Consider the following 11,823-nt stretch of genomic DNA (forward strand, 5'->3'; position numbering starts at 1 on the left):
GCTGTGGGATACTGTATCAAAAGCCTTGCTAAAGTCAAGGCATATTATGTCCACTGCTTTCCCAACATCCACAGAGCCAGTTATCATCAGAGAAGGAGATCAGATTGGTCAGGCATGACTTCCCTTGGTGAATCCATGCTGACTGTTCCTAATCACCTTCTTCTCCTCCAAGTGTTTAGAAATGGATTCCTTGAAGGCCTACTCCATGATTTTTTCCAAGGACGGAGGTGGGGCTGACTGGTCTGCAGTTCCCTGAATCCTCCTCCTCCTTCCCTTTCTTGAAGATAGGCATTATATTGTCCCTTTCCAATCAACCAGGACCACACCTGATCGCTACAAATTTTCAAAGATAATGGCCAGCAGTTCTACAATCGCATCAGCCAACCTCCTCAGCACCACTGGATACATTTAATCTGGCCCCATGGACCTGTACATGTCCAGCTTTTCCAAGCAGTCCATAACTGGTTCTCACCCCACCAAGGGCTACTCACCTTCTCCCCAAACCGTGCTGCCCAGTGCAGTAGTCTGGGAGCTGACTGGTGGTAGGCGAAGACTGAGGTTAAAAAAAAAAAAAAAAAAAAAGCCAATGAGTACATCAGCCTTTTCTACACCCTCTGTCACTAGGTTGTCTCCCCCATTCAGTAAGGGACCCACATTTTCCCTGACCTTCCTTTTGTTGTTAACATACTTGTAGTAACCCTTCTCATTGCCCTTCATGTCCCTTGCTAGCTGCAGCCTGAATTGCGCTTTGGCCTTCCCAATTTCATCCCTGCATGCCTGAGCAACATCCTTATACTCCTTCCTAGTCATCACTCCAAGCCTCTGCTTCTTGTAAGCTTCCTTTTTGTGTTTAAGCTCACCAGAGAGTTCTCTGCTAAGCCAAGCCACTCACCTGCCATATTTGCTATTCCTCCTGAACATCAGGATGGTTTGTTCCTGCACTCTCAGTAAGGTTTCTTTAAAATACAATCAGATCTCCTGGACTTGTTTCCCCTCTCAGACTGGCCTCCCAGAGGATCCTGCCCATCAGTTCCCTGAGGGAGTCAAACTCTGCTTTTCAGAAGTCTGGGGTTCATACGCTGCTGTTCTTTTCTTTCTTTTGTCAGGATCCTGAACTCAGTCATCTCATTATCACTGCTGACCAAATTGCCATCCACTTCTACATCCCCCACCAATTCTTCCCTGCTCATAAGCTTGCTTACTTAGTTTAAATAGATGATAATTTATAGTTAATACTCTATATGGGTAAAGTCCCAAGTCCATTTTCTTGGACTGCATGCAATATTTTATATAGGCTAAGTCAGTCCTCCAATGTTTACCTTTCAACATGCCAATCTTTTGTACCATTTAGGCAACATCTAATATCCTTACAAAAATCAATTCAAATGAAAAGACCCACCAAACTTAAAAAAAAAAAAAAATACCTAACTGGTTATTTCCTTAGCTATTGCAATCTTCCCTCCTAAGAAATATTAATAACTATCCATAATAAATATCTGATTCTTTTTCCACCAAGATTTTCTTCTTATTTTAAATAAATAGCCTTAGGACAGCAAGTTTCCTATATTAACTAAAGCTATATGTGGACTTGCATGTTATGTGGTTTATCCTCATCTGAAAAGTGATGTTCCAAAGGTGTTTATGATAAAAAATGTGTTAGTTCCATAGGGACATAACTGCAGAATGTTTGCAGCAAGATTTCCACTAATCCATAAGTCTTTAGAAAGACCCTTCGGATTACCAACTGACACATGAAGCGCAAGATCTTGGGAGAGAGATACTGCCAAATTTAGTGTACATTACTCAAACTAAAATAAAGAGGAGATCATAGTGATTTCAGTGACCTCTCTGAATAGAATTTATTCTGTCACAACTTTGATCTGCGAAGTGGCATCTAGGAACTTCAGTACTTAGAAGAGACTTAACACCATTTACAAACTTACTCACTTTTGCAACCGAAGCACGAAAAAATTATGACATTGTCATGGACAGTCCAAGTCTGCTATTTCCACTAGCTGCCGCAGCCCTGCTAAAGCTTCCTCCATCCTGGCCACTAAAAAGGTTGCCATGTTTGAATCATAAGTACGCTAGATCCACATGTCTGCAAGCGTCCCCTTCACCGAGTAAGTCCCTTTCCTTAACTTCTCCAACACTTCCTCAGCACAAGCTCTTGGTATTGTCCCTTCATGGATATGGGATCTCACACCTCAGTTATGTTAGGACCACAAGGCTAGCTCTGATCCCACAGATGCTCTAGTGGCATAGAAACAGGCATTTTCAGAGCTCCGGCCTCATGGGCATTCCAGTGGTACAATTAATCTCAGACATGTGGGATTCTTGAAGCAGGCAGGCAACCAGGTTTCAAAAGGGTTCAAGAAACAAGAATTTTCTTTATTTTAGCCAATAGAAGAACAATAAAGATCTAAACAAAACAGTAAATGCCTACCTCAATTTCCTTGCATAGCCTTCTAAGCATTTTTGAGTATTTGTGGGGTTTAGATCAGAGAGGTCTCTTTCATCAACCGATCTGCACTTGTTTTACAGAAGCAGCCACGGAGTGAATGAGTCCATCTGTTCTTCTCTGTCAGGGGCCAGCTGCCCCTACTTACCTGAAGTGGCCTGGTTGCTAGTGGCCTAATTCTCCCCACCTGCCCCAGTTGCAGCAGCCCTTTTAGTCTCTCACAAGCTATTCAACAAGGTAGAGCTCTGCCAGTCTAGTCTTAGGCTTGCGACTCCTTAGTTTACTTAGCTCTGCTTGTTTGTTCCTGGTTTTCTCTGCCCTGAATCCTGCTTCCTGTCTTAATCCGGACTCCTGCCCGTGTGTTCCTAATTCCAGACCCCTGTCCGCTAACAGCCTCTTGACTTGGGGCTCAGTAAGGAAATTACCCATATCCCAGTCCTGTACTAGTGTTCGATGCACTTTTTAAAACAAAAAAAACCCACACACTTTGCAAATTATAATCAATTGCCCTCCTTGAAAATAATAGCTTGCCCCCTGGCTAGATCTCTGTCCACTACTCCTGATTTGCCCAAGCTAATTTTTTGTCCAAGAGAGCTTCCACATGAATAGAGGACTATCAAGGTCTGATATAACAACTGTGGTTTGATGTCCCCGTCACCATTCTCAGGAAGTTTAATCCAACATGAAAGTAACACTAAACAAAAAACAAAAAATACAACAGATAACCCCTCCCTCCCTAAAAGCCAAAGGAGGCAGAAGATAATCTTCACAATCAAACTAGAGCTTGCAGTCTGACACACATACAGAGTAAGGAACATCAAACAATTCATAAAGCTGCTTATGGTCATTTTTCAAAATGTCATACTAACAATGAGAAGTTTGTAAAAGATGTCAGACAGGTCAGGACTGAAAAAAATCACTATTTGATACTGAACTCCTCCAGATACCCGAGAGTAAAAGGAAAATGCAGTCAGATTTCAAAAACCAGTGTTGGTTTTCATTCAACAACACCAGTTTTGACTACTATGTATTCCTGCAAGACAGTTCATACCAGCCTGCCTTAACCTTTTCACATATTATCCCCTGCAACAGGAAAACATTTTTGCTAAATAAAATGACTTGAACATCATATGCAGCATAAGGGCATTCAAAACATGGAGATTTTTTTTTTTTTTTTTTAAATGGGAGAGAAAATAAAAACAACAATGGATTTTTGGCAAAGCACGTTAGATGCACTTTTACTTGCACTTCACAAATTGTATTCAATTTCCTTCCTTGAAAATAATACCCATATAGTTGGAATGGTTAAAACTTCTTTGTGGAAGAGGGTATATATGGAACTAGCAGTTCTTGCCTGTTCTAAACAAATGCAGGAGGTATCTAGAGATCTTGTCTCTTGGGGGGACACAGCTTCCCACCCCACATTTATTTGCTATTTCTGACACTGGACATGGGTTGGTACACTACAACTGGTGTCACAGTAATTTCCTCTGCTAAATACCAGAATAGGAAGACCTCTTCTGCTGGTTACAAAACTGGTGTCACAGCAGTGTAGAGGGAAGCATAGATTCCCTCCACCTATTATGCTAAGGCCACCCAGTCTCCTTGTTACACAGGCTCTGCTACAAGGGTCTCTCTTAGTCTTAGCTTCACAACTTACTAATCACCAACTGGCACAGACTGTTGAATACAAATAGTTTAAAATGTAATTCCTTTTTTTTTTTTTGTTAGCCATTTTGTGACAGAGAAGATGTAAAGCAGGTAAATCATGGAGCCACCTTGGACAGAGAGAGATGAAGGATGAAGCACAATCCATCCTCAGATAAGAGAAAGGGAAGTAGTAGTTAGCTTGCTTGTGATGCATGCAATATACAATAAAACTCACCTGCTTTTGTGGTAACCTAGAATCATATACAACATTGCAGGTGCAGGTTTTGCCACTTATCCCAATAGTATCACAAGGAGCTAAGTAATGCCGATTCAGACAAAGCTAAGTACAGGTGCTCAATGTATTTGTCGCTTAATTTGATATAAATCAAAATCTGCACAACTAGTGTAAGTAAGAGGATACGCAAGCCACAGAAATCTACTTAAGGCACTGCATTGGCAGGGAAGAGCCTTATGATCAGACCACTGGAAGAGTTCAATTTAGTTAGAAGATACATCCTGGTTGAACATTTGTGCCCAGAAGCTTTTTTCAGATAGCCAATACAAGTGCTCTTCTGAGGTCAGCATGTGAAATGGAAAATACTTTTTACTACTCCCTTTCAGCTCTTATCGGTTTCTCCCAGACTATCCCCTGAAACACTTAAAGTACAGATTATTTTAGGATTTACCACCAAGAATATTTTTATTTAAAGTGAAATCCATTAAAAAAAAAATTCACTGTTGACAACACTACGCATACAAAAAAAAAAAAAAAAATCATGTCAGAGCTCAAGAAATTATGATTTTTTTAGACCTAACGATCTTTAATCTTGATAAATAAAGAGAACCTCCAAATGTTTCTTCAGTCTGTGAGCTCTCATAAGCTGCTTTTTCAACATTTTCTCCACAACTCTGAGAGCCAGAAACATGTAGGGAAGAAGCAGGTCTCACATTTTAAAGGGTTAAAACAAATAAATAAATAAATAGTCATCATCATCAAGGCATACTATCCATCATGACATTCAAAACACACAGGAACTAATACTAGAAACCATACTGTATCTTCTCTCAGATGTGCAGGAACAAAGCAAGCAATAAAGATGATTACTCCCCTTCATATTATAAAACCTACTCAAAATAAACAACCTTATTCTTTCTAAAATAGGCACATTTTCTTCCCAAACCTAGAACTGCATTCACTATCCAAGTAAAGTCTAAACCACTCTGCCTGCCCAGCCATTTATGAGGCAGGTGGTCCTGACTGACTAATAACTTTTGGCTGGCTGTACCTCCCAGATTTTCTAATTAACTCTTTACTGACTCAACCTAGATAAATGCAAGCCAGGTTAGGTGAGAAAGTTTAGCAGTTACCTCTTCTGAGAGCAATCCTATCACTACACTTGCAGCCCCCATGAACCAGACTGATGGAAAACTGCATGGCAAATATACAGACTAGAAGACTGTCACAACAGTAGCTGCTTCACACACTTGTCCATTGGTTATAGCTCCCAATGGATTTCTTTTCCTATCTGTAAAGACACCTTCAAGGAGTTTTCAGCTTTCTTGACTCTATTAATGTGGTAGTACTAAAACCTAATACTCAATCTACATTTCTGTGCTATGCTAGGTCTCAGTGCTTTGAGATCCTTTTCCACTAAACACTGTATTGCCTACTGGGTGTCCTGGCCCTGACAAGATATGCCAGGAAAAGCATACAGGTAAACTTCCCTGGTTTAAAGTTGAAGAAACCTTAGTTGGCAAGGAAAAGAATACCTTTCCTTCACTCAACAACATCATTTCAAGCTATTTTGAGATGAACCCTTGCCACAAAAACACATTTTGCAAAATTTCCATCCCTATCTGAATCACCTTGCTTTACTTTGGTCCTTTGCTTTGCTTGTGGTAAGGTCACCTTACCTGAAATCCTATCAGAACATGGTCCATGCAGCAGATAGAAAACACTAGACCTTTCTGTATGTCTCAGTACCTTTAAGCTCCTGAATCTTATTTTTCTCCAGGCTGAATGTAACAGCAAATGATAAAACTACAATAGCCAGAGCCCTGAGAAGGGACAAAAATTCAACACCAATACACCCCCCAAGTAGAGGGGAAGAGGGCATTTGCTATATGGTTTTCTGTCCAATTTGCCACACCTGTGATGATATCACCTGCCTCATATAAAGGCCAATGGAGCTAGCACTTTCTATACTACAGTGCATAGAAGTTAAAGGAAACTGAGGTAAGAGGGTTGATTTTAAGTATTGTGTTTGGGGATGAAAAATATGAAACATGTAATTGATTTTTTGCTACTTTTTTCTCTGGGTTACAAATGGTGTTTTCTTACATTGTTTTAAAAAGAAATCAATAACAAGCTCAATCTATCTAATTGGCCAGTTAATCTGAAACAAACTTCTGCTAATAGAATATTGCCTTGAAAGGCTATCATGAATTTGCAAAACATGTAAGAAGAAATAAAACAACATCTGTTCATGTTGGAAACCATATATCTTCTAGGCAAACCTTTATTCACCAAAAAGGCAATTCTGCCAAAAATGGGGAGGGGGAGCTTAGTCTTACTATCATGCCTTTTTTTTTTAATTGCTCAAATTCATGACTTTGAGGGTAAACAAAAATTTAAAAATAGTATTTCTGCTTCAGCAAGTCAAACCTAAGATTGTTTTGCTTTTGATTGACCTGAGAAGTGTTTGGCCAGCAAACCAAGAAAAATCGATTATTCTAGTTCTCCTGTTACAAGATGATCTCAAATACTAGTCGCTTCTAGAGTTATCTTAGAGTCTTAATAAGAAGAGAAATAACTTGGTTTCCACAGTATCTAGACACTATATAATTATTTAAAAATATTATCTGGTGGAATTGACTAACAAAAATAAAATGTCTCGTGCCTTCTTAAAAAGGCTAACAACCTGCCTGTGAAACTTGGCACAATATGTTTTTTACTACTGTGCTGAAAAACAAGCATGATAATAACAAAAGGGATGCACATGGATCATGCTTCAGATGATAACCTCAGCAGTTAGTGTCTTAAGAGGGCCATACACTGGCATGTCAACTTGGAACAACCCATCTGGTGCTCTTGGATTCCTGGTCAGAAAAGGACTACTCAAATCTCCAAGATCTATCTAGTCCAAGCTTGGTGTCTCTTCTGCGACTTTTTTTTTCTTTTTTAAAATTAAGTCAAGGAAAATAATGCATGTTGGAAGGAAGATCAGATGACCTACAAAATGGGAGAAATTGTTCCATACAGGTCTGAAAACTAAGCTGGCAACAAGAGGCATACTCTACCATAACTAGAAGCAGTATAAGAGTGTCTTGAATAATTTGATATGGTTCTATTTGATGTATGCACCTATCTTCTTATTCTGCTAAGTGCAGGCAGAGATGCTTATCTAATATGATTAAGCAAAGCTGCTCTTTTGAGGAGCCTGTATTGCTGTAGCGCCCTTAGCTGCATGTGTATGGGATGTCTCTTTAACAAGATATACCTCTTGAGAGCAGTCTTTGCCAGACAAGAAGACTGGAGTTGGTGTAATTAACCACTTAAGGCATTAGCATAGGCATATCCTTGATTGAAGGGACTGAACTTAAAGAAACCAGCTAGTTTGCTGGAATTGGACATGATGGATTATGTGTCAAAGACTTCAAACGCATGACTATCTTCCCAGAAATTTGTTGGTAATGATCTCCTTTCCTGGCAGAGCAGGTCCTCTTACATACTCATGCATTTTTATCACTAGCTGCTTCCTAATGGCTCATTCAGCAAATGTTGACCAGGTGGAGAGAATCCAGAGATGGCAATCATCCTATTACTCTGTAGTTCAGCATCTGACATGGCAAAGAACAGTACAGGGAAATGGAACTGATTCACCTTGCCTCTTTTCTGTCTTTCAGTAGCATCTGCCTTCATCATGTCTTCTGACCAAAACAAAGTGACTGTTGCTTCCCGTGAGATGACTAATGAGGAGCATCAGGTAGGTATAGCAGACTTGTTGATCAAGTGGGGGCCAACTGGGCTGTAACCAGCATCTGTCTGGATGGCTCTCTGAAGGAGTATATTGACTCTTCCTCTAAGAGCTGTGCTAGAATTTACATGTTAGTAGCTTGTTGGGGGGCCTCAAAGCTAATTCAGCTGGGGAACAAACTGATCAATTATGTAAGACTTGACCATGAAAAATATTTTGGCTTGCATACAGTTGGCTGAAGTACACTTGACACTTGCTAGTAATAAATAGTGAAAGCAAGGTTCAACACTGCCTGCAGGTGCAGCTAGAAACTCACTTTTTAAATCCAAAAATGACTTCTTGACACTTCTTAAAGGCTGGAAAAAATAAACTGAAAAGCCCACTAGGACAGCTATGCATGTCTGTCTCTTAATCCAAAAGGTATTTTTAGGGATATCTCTCTTTATAAAGGGGCACACTTTCAACACCAATGACTGGGGTGGGGGGGACTTGATTATCATTAAAGTGCATGGTTTGGTAGCACAATGCTTCTGATCATTGTGCAGTGATACAAATGGAAAGATCTCATGCAAAAGCCTTAAGGAATTGTCTGGTGTAGAAAATATCATATGAAGAAAAGTACTCAAATCTGATGGGTTCTAAATCTATCTTCCCCCACACCTTCTTCTCCAGTGTGTAGTAGGCAGAGTGACAAGCTTACCATTGGTCAGCTCAACTTATGACAAGGTCTCTGATGCATACACTGCTACCAAAGAAAACCATCCACTCATCAAGTCAGTATGTGATGCTGCAGAGACTGGAGTGAAGACAATTGCCATTGCTGCAGCTGGTCCTGTGCAACCAATTTTGATCAAACTTGAACCTCACAGTGAGTAAATCAATGCAGGTTACAGGAGACTTTCATTTATAGTGTATAATGACCGCTTCCTTTCCCTGAATGAAGCTAGAAAAGCATGTGACGCTAATGTATATGTTAGCGCTGCACCTCCAAGTAGAACAAAGGACCCTGTTGTTTGGGCTAAAGGACGCTTGAGATCCCTTCCACCCTTACAATTCATTCGGTCCAATGCTGTCAAGTTCCACAGGGGAGCGCCTGCTTGGGGATTCTCTTCCTCCTCTGCATCCCCCACCCCTACACAGTCTCTTGGAGCACCCCCTGAAACCAGCTCAGTCATGGATTCTAAAGCCAGTGAGCCCCTGGATCCCTAAACTCCATGACCAATTCCTCTTGTTCCCTGACTTTGGTTCAGTTTGTTTTTTTTCCCTGCCAAATTATCTGTGGCCCCACAGAACTACCTGAAGTTCTCCTGAAGAGAGACTTCCTTTCTTCCCCCCAACCGCCCTTTCCAAGGGGACAGAATGTACCTAAACACAGAAGAGACTGACCCCCCAGATAAAAACAGGAATGTGTGTATAAATGGCCTTTTTTTTATTTTAACTCTTGTCCTACTTTCGAGTAAGATTTGGCACTGAAGAAAACAGCAATGGGTTCTAAGAGATTAAATCTGACACCTTCTTTTTTTTTCTTTCTGTACAGTTGCAGCAGCAGATGAATATGCCCACAAGAGCTTGGACAAGCTAGAGAGAAAACTGCCAATTCTTCAACAGCCAGCTGACCAGGTAATTGATTACTTCTTGGGGAAACTACTGGGAAGTAGCCTGCAGTAGCCCCTTTGGTACCTGCCACACATGCTGTGCTCTAAGTAGTCAACCTTCCTGTTCAAGGGCTCTCTGTAAGTAGACTTAAATGGGCACATTGCAACATGATATGTTGGAGTAATAAGCTGCTCAAATGAACAGGTTGAATAAAAGATGGGTAGCAAATTCAGCTTTGGGATTCCAATGCAGGTGTGCATGTGCCCCTATTAAAACTTAATAATTTTTCTTTCTCTCATGTCCCTTGTCCTCCCTTCCTAGGTGATCTCAGATGGCAAGGAGCTAGTTGTTTCCACAGTAACGGAAGCAAAAGATACAGTCACTGGAATGATGGACATGGCTAAAGATGCTGTGCAAAGTAGTATGGATGCCACAATCTATGGTGGCTAGTGGCATTGATAAAATAATGGAATCAAGTGTGGCACACAAAGTTGCAAGTGGTATTGATACACTGCTGGAGAAATCTGAGGAGCTGGTGGACCACTACCTGCCAATCACAGATGAGGAATTAGGTCATTATGCTTGGAGTACTGCACTGTCATACTAAGAAGATGAATGCCCTTGAATTTCTGGAGCTGCTCAGTTTAATCTCTGAATTTTTTGTTTTTGTTTTTAAAAGCCTGGTGTGGTCTTCCATACTTGTCAATGGAAGCCACCATTGAATACCTCTGCCACAAAATATGGCTTAACTAGGGGTATCAAATGTATAGCCAATGGAGCCACTCATAACCTGCTGGGCAACTGGTGGGCTAGTGGAGGGTGGGGTCTGGGACCCTGGAGACCTATTGAACATATGTTGGTACAGCCCTTGCTCGGCTTGCTCTAGTAGAGGCAATGCAAGCAGTAGAACAAGTGGCCAACCTACAGACCTGGCCTGCAAGGAGGCTTGTGGTTCAGATCCAGCATGAGAAGTTTGGGTACTCCCACTTTTGAAAGCGGTAGTGGAGAAGAGGACCCTCAGAGTAGGGCACTTGCCAGTCAAGGCAGTACTCTGGGACTGCTGTTCAGCCTACCTATTAGCCCTGGGACAGTTCAGTGGCAGTGTAGTTTGCTAACTTGCAAATTGTGTAACTTCAGGGCATGAACAAAATGGCAATGGCTTCTAGATCTGGTAAAGGGATTGGTTTGGGTTTGTGTTTTGTTTTTTCTCTTGAAGAGAGGATGCTCTGGTTAAGCTATCTGTTTGGTTTTTTTGCAAGCAAAACCCAAAATAATTTGGTAAGAAGAAACTGTTGGGTTTTGTTCTGTGTTTTATGATAAATAAACTAAGCTTGTTCTTGCAGTCCTTGGTTTTTTTGGGTGGCTTTTGTGTTTTGTTTTTGGTGTGTGTGTGTGTGTGTTGTTTGTGTTTTTTTTCTGGCTGGAAGTAGGAGCTACTGCAGTTACAGCTTGGGTATTATGTGGAACCAAGTGAAGTGTTGGAGGTGTTTTTGGGGGGGGAGGAAGGGAGGAGTCAACCATGCACCCCAAAAAAGAGAAACTATATATCTAATCTTAAGTACCAGCTTTTGATTCTCCTGGTATGATCAGTTTTGATCTGGTCACTTAGTGAGGTCCTAATCCCTGTTCCCACCTGTAACCTACTTGACATTTAACTGAAGTCAATTTAGATTATTTAGCCCTTGAGCATCCATGGATTTCACTGGGCATGCTCCAACTGGAAATGCAGCCCAGAAAAAAATTTCAGTACCAGATGTAAAATTTGCAAATGGATTACATTTGTGGCCTTCTATTTATGCCCAGCTAAAAGCTTGTTCTTATTGTTCTTCAGTGAAGCTTGCATCATCACTGGAGGGGTTTGAGATGGCTTCCATTGAAGAGCAAAAACAGCAGAAGAGTTACTATGTGCGTCTGGGCTCTCTCTCAACCAAACTCCGCCATCGTGCCTATCTGCACACACTGGGCAAGCTGGAACTATGTGGGCAAAGCACCCAGGAAGCCCTGTCTCAGCTTCAGCAAACAATTGACCTGGTAGGAGAAAACAGATACTTGTCACCTAAATGCATGCTTTCTCTTAACTGCTTGCCTAGAGTGGCTACCTCTTCCCAGGTATAACTTTTTTTTTTTTTTTTTTTTTTT

General features: G+C 41.0%; 1 protein-coding gene across 1 annotated transcript in view; it reads left to right on the forward strand.

Annotated features, from left to right (window-relative positions):
- The first annotated feature begins 6,316 nt into the window (after nt 1-6,316).
- Nucleotides 6,317-11,823, forward strand: part of LOC102387221 (perilipin-3-like) — a 7,331-nt gene continuing 1,824 nt past the window's right edge. Inside the window, 7 exon segments of the mRNA XM_014519556.1 lie at nt 6,317-6,347; nt 8,018-8,097; nt 8,761-8,956; nt 9,626-9,708; nt 10,006-10,118; nt 10,120-10,256; nt 11,516-11,715. Of these exon segments, the coding sequence (XP_014375042.1) occupies nt 8,035-8,097; nt 8,761-8,956; nt 9,626-9,708; nt 10,006-10,118; nt 10,120-10,256; nt 11,516-11,715 (792 nt within the window). The 5' untranslated portion in view covers nt 6,317-6,347; nt 8,018-8,034.

The sequence above is a fragment of the Alligator sinensis genome, unplaced genomic scaffold (genome assembly GCF_000455745.1).
Source record: "Alligator sinensis unplaced genomic scaffold, ASM45574v1 scaffold560_1, whole genome shotgun sequence".
NCBI lineage: Eukaryota > Metazoa > Chordata > Crocodylia > Alligatoridae > Alligator > Alligator sinensis.